Below are 22,103 nucleotides of genomic sequence, written 5' to 3' on the forward strand. Positions count from 1 at the left end.
GGGGGCAGTCACATCAGCCCCCCTCTGTCCCCCCCACAACCCCCCCCCTCCACAACCTCCCAGCCCCTGGCGTGCATCAAAGCCCCCTTTGTGCCACCCTGCGCAGCCCCAAATAGCAGCACGCTCACCTGCGGGGGGGGGCTGCATATTAATAACCCCCTCCCTCCTCCTCCTCTTCCTCCTCCTCCTCCTCCTCTTCTTCCTCCTCCTCCTCCTCCTCCTCCTCCCCGTCCCTCCGAGCCCTCCAGCAGCCGCACTCAGCTCCCCGAAGCCCCCACCGAAGCCCCCACCGCTCGGTGCCGGCCGCCCCCCCACCATGGCCGGCCGCAGCTTTGGGCTCTCCCTGCTCCTCCACGCCTGCCTCTGCCTGGCCCAGCTCGTGAGTTGTGTCCCCCCCCCCCTCCCCGAGCCCCCCCAGAGCTGTATTGGGGTGTGGGGGGTGCCAGGGGACCATCCCCGTGCCCCCCCGGTGCGCCCCAATTGGGACCCCCAACCCCGTGCCCAAAGCCCCCCCCAGCTCTCTGGGATGGGGACGGGGCTGGGTTTCACCGCTCAGATTTGGGGACGTGTTCGGGACCCTTTCGGACATCCCCTGGGGATAGGAGGGGTGGGGGTTCCCCCCCCCAGCATCCCAAATTTTGGGGTTCGCTTCTGCTTTGCCGGGACGCGCTGCGGAGCCAGGCTGAGGGGGCTCCGGGGGGGGGGCTCAGCCCCACTGAAGGGCTCCGCGGGGGCTGTCTGAGGGGAGAGGGGTGCTGAGGGTGGGGGTCTTGGTGGTGGGGGGGGGGCAAACTCACCCAGAGGCAGGAGGATAAAAAATTGGGGAGATGTGATGGGGTCGCGCCCCTCGGAGCGGGTGCTGCGCGGGTCCCTTTGGGGGCACGGAGTGGAGGGGAGCCCTCGGGGCCCCCCCCCAGTCCCGTTTGGAAATCGGGAGGGGAAGCTTTGGGAAAAATTCTCCCTGCCTTTTGGGAAGAATTTGGGGAAATTCTGCCTGCCTCCTGTGCCCGGGGAGCTCCGGGCAGCAGCTGGGATGGGACGGGGGAGCTTTTGGGACGGGGGAGCTTTTGGAAACGGTTCGGGGCGCACAAAGGTGCCATTCACCGGGGGCTCGCTCTCCCTCCCGGCCCCAAATTCAGGATTTAATTCCACGGCGAAGCCAGGGAGCCCTCGATTTTGTGAAAAAAAAACCAGCTGGACGTCCCATCCCCGCACAATCTTTTAAAATAAATGAACCTCGAGGGCTGCGGCAACCCCGCTGTGTGCCAGACCCGGCGGCCGCCGCCGCCGCTCCCGTTTATCCTCTCCAGGAACACCACGGGCTCGGGCTCCGCCACCAAAACCCGCTCCCCGTTGGGGTCACAGAGCTTTCTTTGCGGAGCTGCTGCCCTGAAAACCTCAAAGCTGGAGGCCGGGCTGCTCGGGGGCTCCCTCGGCACGGGCTGAATGGGGCTTTTGTTGCGCCGCGACACCGCGAGCGCGCTCGCCGGGCAGCCAGCCAGCCCCGGTGCTGGGAGCTCAGCGTTCCCCTTTCACGCCGGGCTTCGGGCACCTAAAACCCCTTTTCGGGGGGATTTCCCCATTCCCCAAATGTCTCCATCTCTGCTTTTTGCTTTGGGCACAGGCTGGCACCGACATGGCCCAGGTGGTGACAGGAGTGCGGGTGCCACGGGGGTGCTTGCTTTTCCCTCCGGCGAAGCGTCCCCGGTGCAAGCTGGTGGCAAAACCCTCACCCCACGCAGCCCCCGACCCCAAACATCTCCAGGGGTCTGTCTTCTCCTTCCTGACCCTTCTCCCCCTCCCTTTTCCCCGTAGCGAGGGCCACCAGGAGAGCCCGGCCCGCGAGGTCCCCCCGGTCCGCCAGGAGTGCCGGGAGCGGATGGCATTGACGTGAGTGCGGGCGGCGGGGGGGGGACGGGACTGCGGCACAAAGGGGACTTTGTGCCGGGGCAGAGGCTCGGCCGAGGCAGGGGCTGTGGTGCCGACGGGTTCCTGCTCTGCTCTGTTCCAGGGCTGGGCTGTGGGGCCCCCCCGGACCCTCCCTGGAGCATCCCCGTGGCTCTGGGCAGCGCTGGTGGCAGCGGGAGCTGGCACCTGGGGACAGCTTGGGGACAGCAGGCTGGAGCCTGCTTGGGAAACGGGGCCTGAAATGGGTTTTTTTTTTGGAGCTTTTGGTCCATGGTGCTTGTGGCTCCAAGGATGGGTCCTGCCCGGTGAGGAGGGGGATTAGGGGCAGCAGGACCCCCAGGCGGGGTGCCCGAGGGCTGTGGCAAGGGGCCGAGGGTCCTGGAGCCTCCCAGGGGCTGTGGGGTGGGAGCCTGAACAGAGGGGAGATCTGTGAGCCTCCCAGGGCCCTTTCTCCCTCCCCGAGCTCCACCCCGGCCCTGGGTGGTGTTTTTTTTAGTGCTATTTATACCCTACAACCGCACCAAAGCCCTCTCTTTTCTCACCTCCATCCCCATCCTGGCCCCGGGAGCCTTGCACCGGGTTTGGGAGGCGCAGAGCTGGTCCCGAGCACCCCCCTCTGCGGGGCCCAGCTCTGTAGGGTGACAGACCCCATTGGCAACCTTCCTCCTTTTCCCCAGGGTGACAAAGGCTCTCCCGGAGCCCCCGGCTCTCCGGTGAGTACCCGTGTGTCCCCCCCAAGCCCCCTGGTTGTCTCTCCCCTCCTGGAGGAGCCTTTTCTAATTCTCACCGTGGCCTTTTTCTTCTCCAGGGTGCCAAGGGGGAGCCCGGAGCCCCCGGTCCCGATGGGCCCCCAGGGAAGCCGGGCATCGACGTGAGTACCCAGCCCTCGTCCCACGGCACCACCGCAAGCGCCTGGGGTCCCGTGGGGGGGGGGGGGGGCTGCAGGATGGGGGTGCTGGGGGCGATCTGCTGGCCAGGATCGGTGCTGGCTCCCCTAAAACACCACGTGGAGAAGCCTCGTGCAGCGTAAAGCCCTGGCACCCTTTTCTCGGGATGCACGGAGAGGCTCCGGGACACGTTTCCTCCTCCTCAACCACAGCGCCCGTCCCGGGCTCATTTCTTCCATCCACAAATCTCACAGCTCAGTAGGAGCCCCCCCGGTGGCACCCCCACGTCCCCGTTGTCCCCTTCCCTGCAGAAAGGGGGCTGCCACAGCTGGGGAGAGGGGCTGGAGCCCCGGCCCTGCAGTGGGGTACGCGGGGTGCGCGATGGGTTTGGTGCCCCCCTCCCCAGTGAGCACATCCACGTCTGCCAGCATCAGACCTCCACCTGCTTACCAGTGGGAAACCCAAACTCTTTAGGGTCTCTGGATGTCAATTTGTAAACCCTTTTGGGGTTTATTTATTCCTCAGAAATAAATAAGGGTGGCAACGTCACCGCAGGCATGCGTTATTGCCCCAGGGTAACCGTGGTGGTGCTGCCTGCGGTGGTGCTGCCCCAGCTCCCCTGTGCCACCCGGCTTCGTCACAGGCAGCAGCCCCAATTTGTTTTGGGACGTGTTCGTGGCCGAGTGGCAAAGAGAAATCCCCACCCTCAGCCCCCCGCCATGGGAACAACCCCAGAAAAACACGGGATGCTGGAGAAGGACTCGGGGCGGGCGCAGTGGCAGTGACCTCCTGCTCTCTCTGTCCTCTTGCAGGGTCTCACGGGAGCAAAAGGGGAGCCAGGACCCATGGGGGGGCCAGGACTGAAGGTAAGGGTGGGGAGCATCACGCCAGGGCCCCCATTTGCCCCCTCCTGCAGCGAGTGGGGCCCCGACCAGGTTGGGGCCATCCCAGCACCGTGGAGGGGACGCGCGGGTGCAGGAGCGGGGCGATGGAACGGGGCAGTGCCAGGGCATGGGGACGGGATGCTGGGGGGGGGATTTAGCAGTTGTCACAGCAGCAGCAGGGCTTGGCAGGGTGGGCCAGACCCCTCACGTCTTCCCTTCTGTCCTGGCAGGGCCAGCCCGGACTCCCAGGGCCACCGGGGCTCCCCGTGAGTATCCGCGTGTCCCCTGGGCACCGCGCGTGATGCGCCCGCTCCTACCTCCAGCACCCACAAAAGGGGCTGGAACAGAGCAGGGACAAAACCCTGACCCCCCCTGCAATGCACCCCGCACGGAGCAGGGCTGCTGTCGGGTTTGGGGGGGGGGCAGCAGATTTGGGCTCACCGTGTCTCTTCTTGTTGCAGGGCCCCTCGCTGCCAGGACCGCCTGTAAGTGCTGTGCTTGGGTCGGGGCGGTCGGCCAGGCCCCCGGTTTGGGGGGGTGCTGCCAGAGCTCAGACCTCAGCACTGCCAAAACGGGGTTTTGGGGCTCCCCATCATACACGCTGAATGTCTCTCTTCTCCTTAAGGGGCTTCCAGGCCAGGTTGGACTCCCCGGGGAGATCGGAGCGCTGGGACCCAAGGTGAGGGGGCTGGAAGGGAGTGCGGGGCAGGAGCCCTCCCTAAACCCATCTCAGCACTTTGGGGACACCTGGGGTAAACATGGGAGACCCCATAATGTGCGTGAGCATCCCCTACAGCCGGAACGGGCTCAGCACCCGCAGCCAGGTCCCCCTGCACCATCAGCCCCCCAGTTCCCAGCCAGGGGTGCCCCCGTTCCCAGTGTGACAGCTGGGGTCCCTGGCGCTTCGTCTCCCCTCTCCGTGCCAGCTCTGGCAGTTCCTGCTGCCCACCCAGTCCCAAATAAATCCCCTCTCCTCGGGGTTCTTTCCTAGGGTGACCCAGGACCCGACGGCCCGCGGGGTCCCCCAGGCCCCCCAGGAAAACCCGTGAGTATCCAGCCTGTGCTGCAGCTCCACGGGCACCAACCTCCCTCCTGGGTGCTCCATCCCCAATATCTGCTCCCATGGGTGCTGACGGTCTCCTTCCTTCCCCGCAGGGCCCCCCGGGACACATCCAAGGACTGGAGGGCAGCGCTGATTTCTTGGTGAGAGCTGCCACCACCTCGCCCCCTTCAGCAGGCTTTCACGGCTTAACGGCAGCTGGGAGAGCATCCGCTGCACGGGCCCAAAATTCATCAGGAATTTGGTGCCTGGGGGGGGAGCAGGGGCCCAAAATGCAGCGATGCTGGGGGCAGTGGGCTCCTGCATCTCCCAGCCTTGACTTTACACACGTGAGCTCATCCTTCGGGCAGCAGCGCCCGCGCACGGCTCCTCCCCAGCCCAACGTGTGCTTTTTCTTTTTTTTTTCTTTTTTTTTTTTCTTTTTTTCTTTTTTTTTCAGTGCCCGACCAACTGCCCGCCGGGTCCCAAGGGCCCCCAAGGACTGCAGGGACTGAAGGTGAGGAAGCCCTGGAGCCAGCGGGGTGCAGCCAGGGACTGGCCCTGAAGCGATGCGCACGCACGGAGCCGGCCGTGGGGTGCTGAGCCCCGGGGGCATTGCTGCTGGGGGGGGGACGTGGTGGGCAGGGTGGCTCCGGGGAGCTCACCTCTTCCTCCTCCTCCTCCTCCTCCTCCTCCTCCTCCTCCTCCTCCTCCTCGCCTTTAGGGACACAGAGGTCGTCCCGGTGCCCTGGGAGAGCCCGGCCAGCAGGGCAGGCAGGTGAGTGGGGCTGAGCCAGTGCCCGGCATCCCAGTAGGGACTGGGGTGGGTGATTTGGGGAGCTGGGGGTGAGGGCGGTGGGGAGAGAAAGGGGGAAGGTGGGGGAGAAGGTAGGAGAGGAGGGAGATGAAGGCTGGGAGGAGGAGGAGGAGGGTGGGGGGTGATCTTCCCATGGAGGATGGGGCTCTGTGCGCCCTGGGGAACCTGGCTCCATCCCATCCCCATTTCAATCCCATCCCCATCCCCATTTCCATCCCCATTTCAATCCCATCCCCATTTTGCCCATCCCCATCCCATCCCCATTCCCATCCCCATCCCCAAACCATCCCCATCCCATCCCATCCCAATCCCGTTCCCACTTCAATCCCATCCCATCCCATCCCATCCCATCCCATCCCATCCCATCCCATCCCATCCCAATCCCATTCCCACTTCAATCCCATCCCCATCCCATCCCACCCCATCCCCTTCCAGGCCCCAAGGGAGGGGTCCCAGCCCCCCAGGACGCGTCACCCTGCCTCTCACCCCTCTTCTCCCCATCCCTTCCCCAGGGTCCCAAGGGTGACGTCGGCGTCTCCGGAGAGCAAGGCATCCCAGGCCCTCCAGTACCGTATTTATTTCTCTTTGCTGCTCTTCTGGGGTGCTCGGGGCTGTGTAGGGGATGGGGGGGGGACCGGTTTGTGCCCCCAAACTCGGGGCACGTGGTGTCGTGTCCCTACACCAACCCCTGGAACCGGGGCACAGCCACCATCCCCTCACCCCCATCCTCCCAGCGATGGAGCTGCCACCCCTGGGGGGTCCCAAAAGCTGACTGGATGACCTGGGACAAATCCCCCGTTCCCTCTGAGCCCCCCCCCCAGCCCACCCCAACCCAAATGGGGCTGCGGTGCCCAGCTCGCTGCGGGGACGCGGGGATTAAGCCGGGATCCCCACGGAGCTCTTTGAAGATGCAGAGCAATTACCGGGCTGAGCCCCCCGACCCCCCCCCCCCCCGCTGCAGCAAAGGGCAAACCTGCTTTGAAGCCCTGAGCTTTTTTTTTTTTTTTTTTTTTTTTTTGGGGGGGGGCAGCCCCGTTTTGGGGCCGCTGCTGTGATTGGAGCGACAGCTGGAAAGGAGCCTGCTGGGCTCCGGCGGAATTAGGGCGAAAACGCCTCGAGTTTGGCAAAAGTGGCCAATTTCCCTCATCAGATTCTGCTTTAATTGTGCCCCCCCCTCCAGGTGCTGCTGGCTGGTACCTGGGCAACTTCCAGCTGAGCCCAAATTTTTTTTTTTTCCTCCCCCCCAGGGACCACAGGGCCAGAGGGGCTACCCGGGGATGGCAGGACCCAAGGGCGAGACGGTAAGCGCCGGGGGGGGGGAGGCAGGGCAGGGGCTGGGGGCTGCTCGCCAGGAGCACCCCCAGCACCGCTGTTCGGCCTCTGGAGGTGCTGTTAATGGGGTCGGAGCTGGGCTGGGAGGAATCCCCCCTCCGTGCTCTCTTTGCAGGGTCCTGCTGGCTACAAGGGGATGGTGGGGACCATCGGTGCGGCCGGGCGGCCGGTGAGTGCCCCCTCGCTTCGCCCCGGCTGCGGGTGGCTGGGTGGCACCGTGCCCCCCTGCTCAGCCCTATTATCCCCCCTGTAGGGCAGGGAAGGCCCCAGAGGACCTCCGGGGGAGCCGGGCGAGAAGGGAGAGCTGGTAGGTGGCCCACGGGCAACCCAAATGTCCCCGTTTCCCCAGCCTGGCACCACTCCCTGGTGCGGAGAGGGGGCTCTCCGGGCACCCCCTCCCTCTCCGTGCCCATCAATTCCCCCCCCCTGCTCTCTCCCACTGTAGGGTGGCCGCGGGATCAGGGGACCCCAAGGAGACATCGGCCCCAAGGGGGAGAACGTGAGTACCTTTGGCAGTGCCCCGAGCCAGGAGCAGCCTCTCGGTGTCCCCCCTTTGTCCCCACAGGGCCACCTCGTGTCCTTGCACCCCGGCCCGGAGGGGGGCACGCGGGGCTGCTGGGCTCCTTCCCCTCCTTTCCTGGCCCTTTGGGGGTGTCAGACCGAGCCCCCCCATCCCCTTTTTTTGCAGGGTCTCCCGGGCATCGATGGCAAGGACGGGACCCCGGGCATCCCCGGCGTGAAGGTGAGGGGCTGCGGGGGGCTGCAGGGGGAACCAGCACCCTCTGCTCCTCCTCCTCCCAGTATATAACCACTGGAAATACTGGGAACGGCGAGCGGCTTGGGTTCCTGGCCCTTGTGGGATCGAGGATGGGGCTCCTCGTGTCCCACCGTGGTGCCGTGGTGGTGACATCCTCTTCCTCCCCGCAGGGCAGTGCAGGACAGCCCGGCCGCCCAGGGCCTCCGGGACACCGGGGACAGGCTGTGAGTAGGGGAAACCCCCCCCAAAAAAGGGGGTTGGGGGGTGCTGGGTGCGGGGCCAGCACCCTACGGGGACCTCACCCCCTAAGGATGGGGTGCGTGGGGTCTGATCCTGCCGTGTTTCCGCAGGGTTTGCCGGGCCAGCCGGGAAGCAAAGGTGGCCCGGGAGATAAGGTGGGTGTGGGGCTGAGCCCACAGCCCCGTCCCCCTCCCGTGTCCCCCTCCTGCATCCCTTGGGGGGGGGACAGGGACCCAATGCTGAGCGCCTCTGTCTGTCCTCAGGGCGAAGTGGGTGCTCGGGGCCAGCCAGGCATCACCGGCGCCCCGGGGCAGCTGGTGAGTAGAAACCCCAAATAACCCCCCCCAGCAGCACGGGGCCGTGTTTTCCCCCTTTTTTTTGCTCTCACAAACCCCTCTGCAGCCCACGGGATGCATCTCAGCACCCCCATCGCACCCCCCTGGGACCCCAGCCCTGGCTCCAACCCCTCCGTGGCCAGGCTCTGCAGCCGGCAGCCGCCCCTCCGAGGCTGGGGGGGCACCTGGAGGGGGCCGTGCACCCCCCTGCCAAGGATGAAGGGCGCACGATGGCACCAGCCAGCAGCACCCAACAGCACCGATGCCCCTAATTTGGGTGTTTTTCCTCTTTAGGGTGAACCTGGCCCCCGGGGCGAACAGGGACCGCAGGGTGTCCCCGGGCCAAAGGTGAGTGGGGGGCACTTGGGGGGGGGGGGGGCTGCGGTTGTGCCGGGCACTGCCCCTGACCTTATTCTCTTTGTAGGGTGACCGGGGTGAGCGTGGCCTCGTGGGTGCCCCCGGGGAGCAGGGCAGAGCGGTGAGCACACGGGGGGGGGACATGGTTATAGGGGGGGGCAAGGCTGGAGCCGCGGCTTTGATCCCAGCAGGGTGAGGGATTACCCAGCAGGGGGAATAGTGCTGGGATTAGCAGCCCCCTGGGGGGGGCAGGAATTTCCTCCCTGCCCTGCCCGAGCGGGACAGCCGGCGGGGTGAGCGCTTGGCCCCTTTTTGGGGGTTTTTATAGGGTGGGAAACGGCCCCAAAGTGAGCTTTGTTCTTATGGGGACGGAGCCCCTTCCCTGCAGAACCCCCCTGGCTCACGAGGGTGGAGCGGGGGCTTTGTCCTCCCCCCGTCCTGCCCTGTGACCCCACAGCTGTGGGGTTTGGGTTGGGGTGGTGGAGCTGATGCTCAGCTGGGGGCAGAGGACGCTCCCCAGGGTTTGTGCCATTCATTTCCCTTTTTTTTGCCTTCTCTTACCTCAATTTCCAGGGGCCCAAGGGTGAGCAGGGGCCACCAGGAATCCCAGGACCCCAAGGCTTGCCAGGAGTCAAAGGAGACAAGGTGATGGCTGCAGGGCAGGGATTTGGGGCCGGGGGGGGGCTTTTAGCAGCCACTTGGTGTTCGTGGGGCGCACCCACCCCTCAGCTCACCCCCTTTTCTCCTTCCTCCAGGGCTCCCCAGGGAAAACCGGCCCCAAAGGTGGCATCGTGAGTATCCCCCCGGCGTGGAGGAGCAGCAGGAGGGGGGGGGGGATTCAGTGCTGGTGGGGGTCTCACAGCTTTCTTGTCTTTGCTTTAGGGTGACCCCGGCGTTCACGGCCTCGCGGGGGTGAAGGGCGAGAAGGTAGGGGGCAGGAGCGACCCTTGGGGGGGGTGTGGGGTCAGCTCTTGGGGGGCTGTGCGTGCGCCCCCCCCGCAGAGCACTGCCTAAATGCGTGCTGCTTCCCCATAATCTTGCATCCTCTGTCCCCCAGGGTGAATCGGGGGAGCCGGGACCAAAGGGGCAGGTGAGTGAGCGGCTGCTGGGGGGCGAGCAGAGCCCCGCACCCCGCTGCTGAGCATCCCCAAGGGACCCTCACCCCGAGCCCATCGTCCTCCGTGGACCCGGCGGTGACCCTTAACCCCACGCACGCCCAGCTCAGCACCCCTGACCCTCTCCATCCCCTCGCAGCAAGGTGTCCAGGGCGAGCTCGGCTTCCCCGGCCCCTCGGGGGACGCGGGCGCACCGGGTGTGCGGGGCTACCCGGGTCCTCCTGGCCCCCGAGGACTCGTCGGGGAGCGCGGCGTGCCGGGGATGCCCGGCCAGCGGGGCGTAGCGGTGAGTACCCCAAAAAAAAAAAAAGACACACCCCAAAAAGCCCACGGCCACCCCGCACCTCCTGCGCCCACCCAGGAGGTGATTTGGGGACGTCGGTGGCGTCTCGGTCATTTTCTGACCCTCCCTCATTGACTGCTTCCTCCAGGCAGCTGGAGCTGAGCTGATTATTTCAGAATAAGCCCCACATTGCAGCTCGCTGAGCTGGACTCGGGAGCCCCCCTTTCCAGAACAGAACAGCTCAGCTCTTTTTTCCCCCCCCGTACATAAAATCAGCAGATTTAGGTCCAAGGCGCACTTTTGCAGCCTTTTCCCTTGTTTCCCAGAACAGAGTTTTTCCCCTATAAGCCCAATTTTAGTTTCCTGCAGCTCGAAGGTGGTGAGCAGGTTGTAGGGCCGGCTTGGCACGAGGCTGGAGCACCTCTATGGGGGCTGAACGGGGAAAAAAGGGGTCAGGAAGGGGATGAGGGCACACGGAGGTGCTTTGGGCTGGGGGAGCAGGACAGGGCTGGCTCTGGTGTGATGCCCCCTCATGGTTCACCCCTCCTCTTGCTGCCCGTAGGGCCGGGACGCTGGGGACCAGCACATCGTCGACGTGGTGCTGAAGATGCTGCAAGGTGAGGGGGGGGGGCAAAGGGCACCCGGTGCACGCACACCCCATTAGCAGGACCCCACACCACGTCCCATCCCACACCGACCCCTCTCTGCCCTACAGAGCAGCTGGCCGAGGTGGCCGTGAGCGCCAAGAGAGCTGCCCTGGGGGGAGCCGGTGCCATGGGCCCCCCCGGACCACCCGGACCCCCAGGTCCACCTGGGGAGCAAGGCCCACACGGCCCCATGGGACCTCGAGGTGTCCCCGGCATCCTGGGGGCCGCCGGGCAGATCGGCAACATCGGCCCCAAAGGTAGGTGGTGGGTGGCAGGGGGGTGAGCAAAAGGGTGGTGTGGGCAGGGGGGGGGCTCTGTCGGGGTAAAAAAGCAGAGGAGGTTCTGAAATAATCCAAAAGGGGCAGGCTCACCCACCTGCCGAGTTCTTTGGGGTGAGGTTTTCAGTGATGTGGAAGCTCTCAGCTGGGTGCAGGATGCGTTTTCCCCTCCCCACCCCAATTCGGGCAGGGGTCATAGCTGTATTTTCCCCTTTGCATCCCCAAAACAGAGCCGTGCCCACCCCATGCTGCGCAGCCCTCAGCAGCAGTAGGGCGCAGAAACCTCCCTGGGGGCTCACCCTGCCTCCCACTCCCCTATTTCCCCACGAACCCATACTGAGCCCCCCCACCCCATAGACCCCCTCCAGCATCCCCATGCTTCCTGCTGCAGCTCCAGCCTTCCCTTCCCTTTTTTTTTGTTTTTTTTTCTTCCCCCCACAGGAAAGCGTGGAGAGAAAGGTGAGCGGGGAGACATCGGCCGCGGACACCCAGGGATGCCGGGACCCCCAGGGATCCCAGGTAAGCCCCTGGGGGTGCACGGGGCACCCCCAGTCCTAAGCAATGGATAAAACCAGGCACTTTTAGCCCATGCCTGCAAACCTGGGAAGATTAATCCCACAAATCCTGCCCTATGGCATTGCCAGCTGTGGGGGCAGCACGTCCCATGCCCTGCTGCACACCAAAGGTGCCGGGAGCTGGAGCTGAGCCCCCCACCTCACGGCCACGCTCCCCTCGCAGGTCTCCCCGGCATCCCCGGCCACGCTCTGGATGGCAAGGACGGGGAGCGGGGCCCCCCAGGAGCCCCAGGAGATGCTGGCCGCCCGGGTTTACCCGGCCCCACGGGGTTACCGGGTTTCTGTGAGCCAGCTGCCTGCCTCGGAGCCTCTGCCTACGCCTCGGCACGCCTGACGGAGCCGGGGGCTGTCAAGGGACCCCTGTACTGAGGGGACCCAGGGTCCGAAAACTGCAACCCCCTAGGAAGCCACCTCCGCGCCATCCCGGCCCCGAGGGCTGCACAAAGTGGGGAGCCCGTAGGAGGGAGGGTGTAGGGTCGGGGGGATCCCCGGTTGGGGGCAGATCCCCCCCCCTCCAGCAGCTGGGGTCGGGGTGAGGAACAAAGGGACATCGCCCCCGTGCCCGTCCTTGGTGCTGGGGCTCGCCCCCGGCCCCTCTGCCCCTCCCTGTGCCCATCCCAAAGAAATAAATCGACTTTTATACAAACCCTCTCGCTCTGGTATGTCCTGTTTGGGGCTGGAGGGGAGGGGTTGGTGCTGATTCCCCTTGTCTTCCTTTTTATTTTTATTTTTTTTTTAATTAAAAAGCAGAAATTGTGGTTTGACTATTTAAGATGTGCCGGAGCCAGCCTTGTCCACTGCCGGGCTCAGGCAGCTGTAAATCTGTGTAAAATAGGATTATTTTATAACTATGAATAGAAAAATCGCCAACTTTTTAAGAACTGGACAATAAAACCGAGATGGATTGTTAATGAACTGAGACAATGCGTTGATTTCCTTGAATCAAAACAAGTCTGTGCTGGGTGTGTGTGTGTGTGGGGGGGATGTGGTGCGAGGCTTGCTTTTCTCTCCCCTCAAGGCTCTTCCTTGGGCATCTCCATTGCTTTTTCCCTCCCCTGGGGACAATTTCAGCCTCTCCATCAGTTTCTTATGTGAGGGCTGCTCCTTTTTCCCCTTCTTGCACCTCTGCAAACGTGCACAGCAATTTGTCCCCCTTGATCTCTCGTGATCAGCAGCTCCACGGGGCTGAGCAAAGCCACCAGAAACGGGTCGGACACCCCCAAACAGCACCGAGCCCTTCCCCAGCCCGCTATTAGCAGCACCGAGGAGGGCATCGATCCCCTAACAGCTCAGGAGGAGCCCGCAGCTGTCCCCAGATCCCCGGGTGGCTCCCTCGTTATTGCCATCGACAGCAGGAAGGATGAAAGCAGCGGGAGCCACGGGGTTTCGCTTCGCAGGATAAACCAAAATCAATTTATTGATTAGCAGAGCACGTTCGGCTTGGCAAGGGAACAAACCCCGGGGTGCCGCAGTCCCGTGGGGGCATCATCCCAGCACCACGGGCAAACGGGGCCACGGCTCATCCACACCTGGGTGCACATCCCCTGGGGGGGCTGATTTGGGATTTTGGCAGCTCCAAACCCAGGCAGAGCCAGCGCCGGGTGCTCTCCATCCCCACACACACCCGGCCCTACAAGCAGGGTGTTTCCCATATGGCTCCTGCCTGTCCCCACAACAATGCCCCGTGCTCCCTTCCCCAGGCCCTTTGCAGGTTCAGTGGCGAGGCAGCAGCTTGCAATCAGCTAACTTTAAGGGGACTTTTTTTTTTTTTTTTCCTAATTGGAAGGGAATTGCAAATGTTTTATTCGCAAGCTGGAATTTAATCAGGAAATTAAGGCAGCTGCATTTCAACCGGGGGCCAGACCCCGCTTCCATCCAAAACGCGCTCCGAATCTGCCTCTCCCTCAGAGCCCTCGTAAATATTCACCCAGTAACGACCAGATCGGATACTGGGGTGGAACTGGGAGCTGGAAAACGGGCTACTGGGAAAACCAAGCAACCGCGGAGCCCCCAGCCCCAAACGATCCCCGACCACTGCGTGCGGGGTGCCAAGCACCGGTCCCCCCTCGGGCTCCCCAAATCGCTTCGGGACGGTCCCGGGGAGCTTCCCCCCGAGGTGACCGAGCCCCTGGGGGGGACATCGGGCTCGGGGGGGCTCCAACGGAGAGGCACCGGCCGGCCCCGAGCCGCCAGAGGGAGCCGCCTGCCTGCGCAACGCCCCGGCCGCGGCTCTGCCCGGTGGGGATGGGGCTCGGAGCCACCCCCCCGGGGGGGCTGCAGGAGGCTGGGAGGGGGCTGCTGAGCCCCCCAGGGGTCGTGCCCGAGACGGAGCGAGGAGGTGGGTGGGATCTGGGGGCATCCAAGCATCAGCCGCTGAGTTTGTCGCATCCTGAAGGAGCAGAAACAGGCTGGGTCTTACACTGGGGCTCATCAAAAAAAATCATCTCCTGCGCTCCAAAAGCTGCTCCCAAGCCTGTAGGTGCAGCTCCAGAGGTGTGAAGGTGCGGGGCTCACCGTGCATTTTGGCTTCAGGCTCACCCAATTCTCCTCCCAGAGCCAGCACCCTGGGGTGAAGCTGCTCCAGCCTCCTCCAAACCCAGCTGAAAGCAGTGGCCAGAGGGGAAAAAGCCCTGGTTTGAGCACCCAGACCCCTTCACAGCTGGGGGAGCACCACCCAGGGGGGGGTTTCTACCCACCAGATGGATTTGCTGAGCTGGAAAAAAGCTGCTTTAGGTAGATGGGGTGAAGTGGAAGGACTCAAGGCAGGTCCCTGCAGGGCCACAGCAGCCCTCCCCAAAAGCTGCAGCTTTCCTTCTCTTCCCTTCTTATTTAAAAGGAAGAGGGAGCCTGATTTTTGGAGTAATTTGGGGACCTCTGATTGCTGCAGCTTGCATTTAGCCACGCACACCCCTCACAGGGAGGCAGGGAAGCAGCTCCTGGCCCTTCCCAAAGCCCTGCACACACCAGGGGAAGAGAAAACCCCCAGCACCCAGAGGCACAGGCCCCGTACCCCATCCCAGGGACGTTCCTGTGGCACAGGGGCAGAGCTGCCACCTGAATAACTCAGGGCAATGAGATAAAAGTTTCCCCGTGCCAGCCGATGCATTGATTAGCCCAAATTGCCTCCCGCACCCTCGGGGAGGTAGAGACGAGCTAATCACCATTTGTTCTCTCTTGATAAATGATTAACCACAAATTAGAATATTAAATAGAGGGCTTCGGGTATGTGAACTAACAGCTGAGAACTAAGTTAATTATTGGAGGAGCCAAAGAACTCCTTATTTTTGTTCTTAAAAAAAAAAAAAAAAAAAAAAAAAAAAAGGAAACTTTTTAAGGTGCTGGCTGTGCTGTGTGGCCAGAAGCAGTGCGCACAGCTGGGACAACAGGGACACAGGAGCACAGCAGGTTTTGGAAATCAACCTTTCTGCAAGGAACCAGCCCCATCCCACTGCCTGCTGTGCTGTGGGCAGGGACAAGCAGGTGCCTGATGTACTCACAGGTGGCCAGAGGAGCTGAGCTGATCCTGTTTTTCCAAGGAAAGGCCAAAATTTGGAAACTGGCTGTACCCAAAAAGCGACCAGACTCTTCCAAGACGAGGGAAGAGCCGATACAGGGTCTCAGGGAATTACCTTTGTTAATAACCCTTTCATTTAAATATAACAGTGAGCCTGGTCAGTATAACGAGGCTGGAAAAATCTTATTAAAGGCCAAATTAGAGGAGTGTGGGTGAGGGAAGTCAGGCTGGGTGAGGTGTAGGGTGCTCAGGGTGAAATCCTGCCCCGGCTCAGCACCCATCCCAGAGCAGTTTGGTGGCAGCACTCCCCAGGACGTGATCCCATAGCCCCTGAGCCCTCGAGGGGGTTTTGGGGCCCGCAGCCCCCAGTTCTCCAGTCTCAGCTCGTGGTGCCAGCCCTGGCACGGCAGCGGTGACCCCGAGGGTGCTCAGCTCCTGCAGGAAGGGGTCCGAAGGCTGCTCTGCCACACGGCAGAGGGGCAGGGACGCGCTGACAAAAGGCTGATTTAATTACTAGAATTGTTCTGATTACAGCCTGCAAACACTGTTATCTTGTAATTATTGCCAAGAACATGCCATTAGTACATGATTAAACACCACGTCTTGTGGGCTGCTGGCTGATTGTCTGATGCCTTATGAACTTAATTGCTTCGCGCGGGTGGAAAGCGACCAAAAAGGATGGAGCCCGGCGGGGGCTGGAGCCGCTGGACACCCCCACAAAGCAGGGCCCTCAGCTCCCACCCCAAATCCAGGCTGCTCAAAGTGCCCACAGACACGCTCAGCACCCCCAGCCCTTGCACCCCTCAGCCAAGGGGGAGCAGGGTCAGGATCAGAGCCTCGCTCCTCTCCTTGCTGTGCTAAATTCATCTCCATCAGCTCACAAGCAGAGGGCACCAGCTTCCTCCCAGCATCTCTCTTAATAAGAGAGGAAAATCCCAAATATATTTGGTGGCACAGGGTGCCTGGGAGGGCACCAGGTCCCAGCAGGATGAGCCCCACGCTCAGGGTCCTGCCCATGCCCCCAGCTGCCCTCGCTGGCAGCACGGTGCTGCAGGGAGCTCAGTCTCCTTCCAGGAAAAAAACAAAAAAGAACAAAAAACCCAGCAACTTTCTGCCTCAGGGTCCCCTCGGCACCTCTCACACACTGTCACCCTGCCCGGCTGACAAGGACACACAAAGCAGTCCTGACATCTCATTAGCAGGATTAATTCTTGACCTCGTTCGCCTCTCGGAGGAGAAATCAGCACTTCTTGGTGTCACAGCACAAAGCCCTGCTCCTCCAGCCGGGGCTGAGCAACCAGCCAAGGCCAGGCAAGCAGGCTCCTGGCCCTCCCTCCCCATCCCTCCTGCTCACAGCCCTTCCCCACCTCCCTTCCCCACCATTCAGTACCTGCTCCTCCCCAGAGGACTGCATCTCCCTGCAGCCAGCACGTCCCAGGCTCACACAGCTTTTAAACAGAAAAACCAAAGGAATTCCTTGGTGCAGGCTCCATTAGCTGGGATCTGCCCCCAAAAAGCTGGGGCTGCTCGGACGGGTGCATTTATACCAGAAAAGCCCCAGGTGGGTGGTGGGGGAGCACCCACCTGGGCAGGTGCTGAATGGGAGCTGTCAGCCCTGTAATTTCTTTCAGGCTGGGCTGTTCCCTGCCTGCTTTCTAAAAATCCCACAGCTTGCCTGGTTTGGGGGACAGCCACCCTTCCCCCTTGGTCACCCCAGCTGCTGTTTTATCCCTTGGTGCATCCTCATCCTCTCCCTGCAGCACAGATTTGCCACCCTCCCTCATTGCATGACATAAATAAACTCCGTGTACCAGCAACCCCAAGGCAGGAAAAAGGGGAAATAACACTGGGAATGGGTCTGCTGCCCTCCCGCATAGCTCAGGGCAGGAGCACACGGGCAGGTGGAAATGGAAAAAAGCAGAGAAAAAAGGGAAACAGCCCCGGCTGGCAGGGCAGGATGGGGCCAGGCTCATAGGAGGAGCAGCCCTGCTGAGCACCAGCCCAGCTCTGGCCCCCGGTTCCCCAAGAGGAGCAAACATTGCTCCTAAACGATGATTTCTATTGTAATAACTTGCTCCCGTCAGCAAGCAGCCTGGCGTCAAATCCATTTTTACGGCCTGCTGAAAATGCCTTTTCTGTGCTGCCCGAGAGGCGCCTGCTCCTTCCCTTCCTTTCTCTTCCCCTCCCTCCCAACCCATTTTTTTTTTTTTTCCCCTGTCTTGCAGGAAAAGGAGAGGAAATCCCCAGCAGATTTGTTGTTTATAGAGTCGTGTTCAACACCAGCGAATCGATACAACAAGCGGCGCGCCGCGACTCCGCGCCTGGAATAAACGAGGTGCCGGGCGATTCCACTGGTGCCTGTCATGCTCAGGCACCCGCCGGATCGGAGCCTGGAATGAAACCCAAATGTCTCTTTGCAGGAGTTAATTACAGCTCCACGTTTCTCATTTCTCTCCGCCACCAGCGCCGTGTTGTGCCTCCAGGTGATTTCGGCTGCGCTGGGGGAAGCACCGCCTGGTTTTTGTTCCTGTGCACAAATCCCGAGCTCGTGGCACCCGTGAAGGTCTCAGCACAGAGGGGCTGCCCCCAAGGGACCAACGCTGCCCCCAAGGGACCAGCACTGCCCCTGGGGCACTGCCCAGCCCCTGCCCTGCTTTGTCCCCAGAGCTCCCCATGGGGTGACGGTGAGAGCTCCTGCAGCACCTGGAAATGTGGGGTGACCAAATTGAGGGTGAGATGTGGTTGGGGTTCCACCTCCATCTCATACCTGGGCCTCAGATTTAATGCAGGCACTTGGCAGAATCAGATTTGGGTCTTTGCAGTCTGTCCCCAGCAAAACCTCCTGCAGGGACGTCGGTGGCACCGCTCCTGCAGAGGACTCAGGGCCACGTGCCAGCTTTGCTCCAGCAATCAATGCAATGGGCACAACCATGAATCCCACCAACAAAGAGGATTTTTTCATTAAAAGGGAACAATTCTCACTCATCACCAGCTTATAACCAGCAAAAGAGGCGTTTTAGTGCTGCTGGGCCTGGTGTCTGTGCAGCCCCATGGTTTGGCTCCTGCCCCTTCCACCAACACCGGGTCCGGGCTCTCCCTTTGAGGTGCCCCATCCATTTGTGTTTCCAGGACACCTTGCGATACACCAAGGTGTATCCAGAGAGCTGCTGTAGAGGGGCCAGGGGTTATTAAACCCACAGCCAAGCCATCAATCATCGGGCCCGACTGGTGCAATATCATATTTCTTATTGATGGAATTAGCAGCGCTGAGCTCCCAGCCCGATCAATACCCTTAATAATTCCATCAAGGTCATGTCAGCTTTCATTTCCCCGGGTATGTTTTCCGAAAGAAACTCATTTCTGAAACTAAACCCCAAAGGCCTTGCCCGCATCCTGCCCAGCCACCGCTCCAAGGGGCATCCGTGCCACCCCCTGCACCCACCGGGGGGCTTTCCATGCAGAAACCTGGCTAAGTTGGGGTGCACCGAGGGTCGTGGTGAGGTGCAGGTCCCCCAGTGCCACCCAGAATGTGTCCCCATGCCACGCACAGCCAGATCCCAGCAGCTATCGGCAGGGTGCTGGCCGAGGGAGGGTCACCACCACACAACGCTGCGAGCAGTGGCCACAAAGAGCTCAAAACACAGATTTTTGGTGCCTCAAAGGCTCCTCCCAGCCACACCTCAAGCTGCTGCCTGAGCCAAAGGATTTGATGGCAGGTTAAAAATGGAATTACTGCCTGTTAGGAGTGTGTCAGGAGGCTGCTAGAGACCTCTTTGCTGGGGCTTAGGAAACATCCATCGAAATATCTGCAGGTGCTTTGCAGGCTGTGATGGGCACAGTTTTCCTGAAGGTCCAGCAAGAGGGGTGCAGCAATAACGGGGTGAAATTATTCTTGGGGTACCTCGGGCTGGCAGCCCTGGGGGTTGCCAGATGGGTGCTGGGGACCGGGACACATCCCAGCAGAGGTCCATCCCCACGGATCCTCACAAAAGGCACACGGCTGCCCCCAGATTTCCTGCACAATGGTGGGATTAGGAAGCAGAACGAGCGGCTCCGTCCGTAGGCAGCGGCTTTGCTGCTCTTCCTCGTGGCAGGACGTGGGGCTGTCGGAGTCCTCTTAGAGGCTGTTCCGCGCTCTGCTGACAACCCTAATCCTCTCTCGCATCAGGGCCCTGCCATTGTCAGGGGTTTACGAGGCCCTGAATCTGCACTCGAATCTTTCCATGTGTATTATTAATCCTGTGTCTCCATTCCTGTGGAGATGGATTTAATGAGGGTAATTATGATTTGCGAGAGAAAAACCGCTCAAGCTGCAAATAGTGCCAGCAATTCCCCTTTTCTTTCTCTCTCTGCAGCAGCAGCTCTGAAAGCACCAAGAAACACGGTGTCCTCTGCTTGGGGTGAAAAGCCTGAGGCTTTACCCTGGCAAGAAAGCCCCTGCTGATGCCCACTGAACCTCCTGCCCCTGTTCTCTGTCGGAGCTCCCCACTTGTTAAAGCAAGATGCAGCAGTAGCGGGACCCAAAGCAGCCTTGAAATACCCTGGGAAAAACCAAATCTCGAAGCTGGAGCCCTCTTGTCCCAGCCTGGTGCTTGCCATCCTGCTGGTTGCTGAGCAATGCAGGCACCAGGGCCTCCTGCAGACAGTTCCTCTCCTGCAGCAGCCGGGGCTGGGCCCTGCCTCGTGGCTGCTGCGGAGCTCCCGGCGTGTTGGCCGCTCCGGTGGGTTCCCTCATTAACGCCAGGGACGCCTCAGCCTTGTTTTTCCTGATGGATTAATTCTGCATGAGTGGCCTAGATTCTCCCCGGAGTTTCAATCAGATCTGATTTTCTCATTTCTGCTTTCTCTGGGTCTGGTTGCAACCGCACCCGGGTGCCCTGGGGGGGCACGGCACAACCCCCGGCTATGCTCAAGGCTGTGCTGGGGCGCAACGAATCCCCGGGGGCACTGCACAGGATTCATTTTGGTGATCAGAATTACAGGCACGAGGTGTTAGGAAAGCCAAAGCCAGGCTCCTTTACACCCTTTACAAGCTTCTCCTCCTTTACACCTCCCTGGCACCCAGTCCTGCATCCCCTGGGGATTTCTGCCCACTGCTCAGCCGTTTTTCTCCCCAGCCCAGCTCAGTAGCTCTCTTGCTTATTTCAGGTCAATATTTTTTCCTTGGTACCATGAGAAACAATAACGTTTTGCATTAACTTCCTGCCCTCTGCCCTGTTTCTTTCTTTCTTTACTGCCTCCATTGCATTAAATCCTGGATGTCTCGGCCACAGGGTCCGTATTTCAGATGCACGAGAGCCCAACAAAGGTGCTTAGGGGGACAGCGGGACGCAGAAGGATCATTTTTATTTTTTTTTCTAGGGATTTGGATCAAGATGGAGACGGATTTTCTCGGTTTGCCTCAACGTGAGGGGATTTGCATGTACATAAATAGTGGTGCAGACTGCTCGTAGTGCCTGCGTCTGCTGTGTTGGTGGAGGTAAGGCGAGCCAAAATCTAAAGAGACCGTGTCAATAGCGTTACGGGACAGGAGCAGCACAATGCTTTCCATTAAAACCCATCCTCCCATAGAGATGGATTGAAAGGCGCTCTGCTCCTCCTGGGATAAACTTCTTCCCTATCTCTAGAGAGCAGGCACAGGGGTTTCATGGCCCTGTAAATCCAGCTTCAGGGCTCCCAGTGCCAGATAAAGAACCTGCAGTGGCTACATGATGCTGTGTGCTGAGCTGGTGTGAATTTGCTCTGCTGGCTCACGTCTGCTCTGGTGTTTTGGCAGGACATGGCCAGATGGTGGGTTTTGGTTAGGGCAGGTACCCGGCACCCTGCTGCAGGCTGCAGAGACCTGGGATGGAGGCTGGGAAGGATGGGGGCTGGAGACTGGGGTGGCTGGAGACTGGAGCCTGGAGGTTGGGGAGGCTGGGGAGGCTGGAGACTGGAGGTTGGGCAGGCTGGAGAAGATGGATTTTGGGGAGGCTGGAGGCTGGAAGCTGGAGGGTGGAAGCTGGGGAGGCTGGAGGCTTTGCCCCCAACCCCACAGAGCTGCTGGGGGCTCCCTGGCCGAGGGATGGAGGGGATGCCCGGGGTACCTGCGCCTCGCATCTCCTCTCCAGCTCGCCCCCATCCCTCCCAGCTCCCCACCGCAGGGCAGAACCTCGCACCCCGCAGCTTTGGGGCTGGGGGCGGTGGGGGAGGACGGCCCCGGCCCTGCCCATCCCCACGCCGACGCTAGGGGGGGGCCGAGCTCCGCCGACGAGGCTGCGGCCGCTCCCCGCTCCCCGCTCCGCAGCCTTCAGGGCGAGGCTCCCCGTACCCCAAGGGGTTTTTAGGGCTGCCCGCTGCCCCCCTGGGGCTGGGGGCGATGCCAGAGCAGCTTCTCCCTTCCTTCACCCGGAGGGGTTTGCTCGCATCCTCCTCGGGGTCTCCAGCCTCCTTCCAGCCTCTCGCCTCGACCGAAATGACCCCAAATTTCTCTGGGTTAGGGTACGGGGACAGGGTTGTCCCAGCACCTCTGCTCTCGGGAGCAACAGGCAGGAGCCTGCAGACGACTGATGTGGAGGTGCCCAAAATGGGGGCATCGGCAGCCCCTGGGGCACGCTGCCCTTCCCTGGGGGCCAGGAACCTCCTGACCCCTTCAGCGATACCACGCTGAGCACTGAGCTCGTGAGAAATGGGTGTCTGGTTTTTACTGCTCAGCCGTGAGGTGCTTTAAAGCATTTCCTTCTCCTTACAAGCCCTCCTCCTATTTTCTAATACACTGAACTATGAAATTAGGAACGTGAGACCTTTCCGTTAGGATCTGTCCCGAGCGACGGGAGACGTTTGGCAAAGTTCAGAACCATGGGAACGCGCTGCTGTGGCATTTTCAAATCATTAATCAGAGATTGCCACCTAATACCTAAAATCCTTATTTTCTTGCTTGCTTTCAAGTTAAGCTGTGTCTTCCTCAGTGCTGGGCCAGCGACTTGACCATGCACAGCATCCCCAGTGCTGCCCATGCTCAGCCCTGGGTGCATTTTACTCCCAATCCCATTGCAAGGTGCATGAAAATAATGCTGAGCTGCTGATGCTCATTATGACAGATTAGGGAACAGGGAAGCACTCGTGCACACCTCCCTGGCAGCCTGCATCAACAGGG

The 22,103-nt window shown here is 61.3% G+C and overlaps 1 protein-coding gene across 1 annotated transcript; it reads left to right on the forward strand.

The window, feature by feature from the left end:
* Positions 1 to 7: 7 nt before the first annotated feature.
* COL9A2 (collagen type IX alpha 2 chain) lies at positions 8 to 12,100 on the forward strand. Its single transcript, XM_084497136.1, has 32 exons — positions 8 to 379; positions 1,816 to 1,890; positions 2,586 to 2,621; positions 2,717 to 2,779; positions 3,608 to 3,661; positions 3,910 to 3,945; positions 4,141 to 4,164; positions 4,305 to 4,358; positions 4,671 to 4,724; positions 4,835 to 4,882; positions 5,179 to 5,235; positions 5,443 to 5,496; positions 6,048 to 6,101; positions 6,783 to 6,836; positions 6,983 to 7,036; positions 7,121 to 7,174; positions 7,313 to 7,366; positions 7,556 to 7,609; positions 7,795 to 7,848; positions 7,975 to 8,019; positions 8,128 to 8,181; positions 8,494 to 8,547; positions 8,624 to 8,677; positions 9,130 to 9,201; positions 9,312 to 9,347; positions 9,439 to 9,483; positions 9,614 to 9,646; positions 9,811 to 9,957; positions 10,517 to 10,571; positions 10,670 to 10,858; positions 11,321 to 11,398; positions 11,618 to 12,100. Exons 1-32 carry the CDS (start codon positions 317 to 319, stop codon positions 11,821 to 11,823), a joined length of 2,064 nt encoding a protein of 687 aa, XP_084353262.1. The 5' UTR covers positions 8 to 316; the 3' UTR covers positions 11,824 to 12,100.
* The last annotated feature ends 10,003 nt before the right edge of the window (positions 12,101 to 22,103 follow it).

This window comes from Aythya ferina (genome assembly GCF_964211825.1).
Source record: "Aythya ferina genome assembly, chromosome: 24".
NCBI lineage: Eukaryota > Metazoa > Chordata > Aves > Anseriformes > Anatidae > Aythya > Aythya ferina.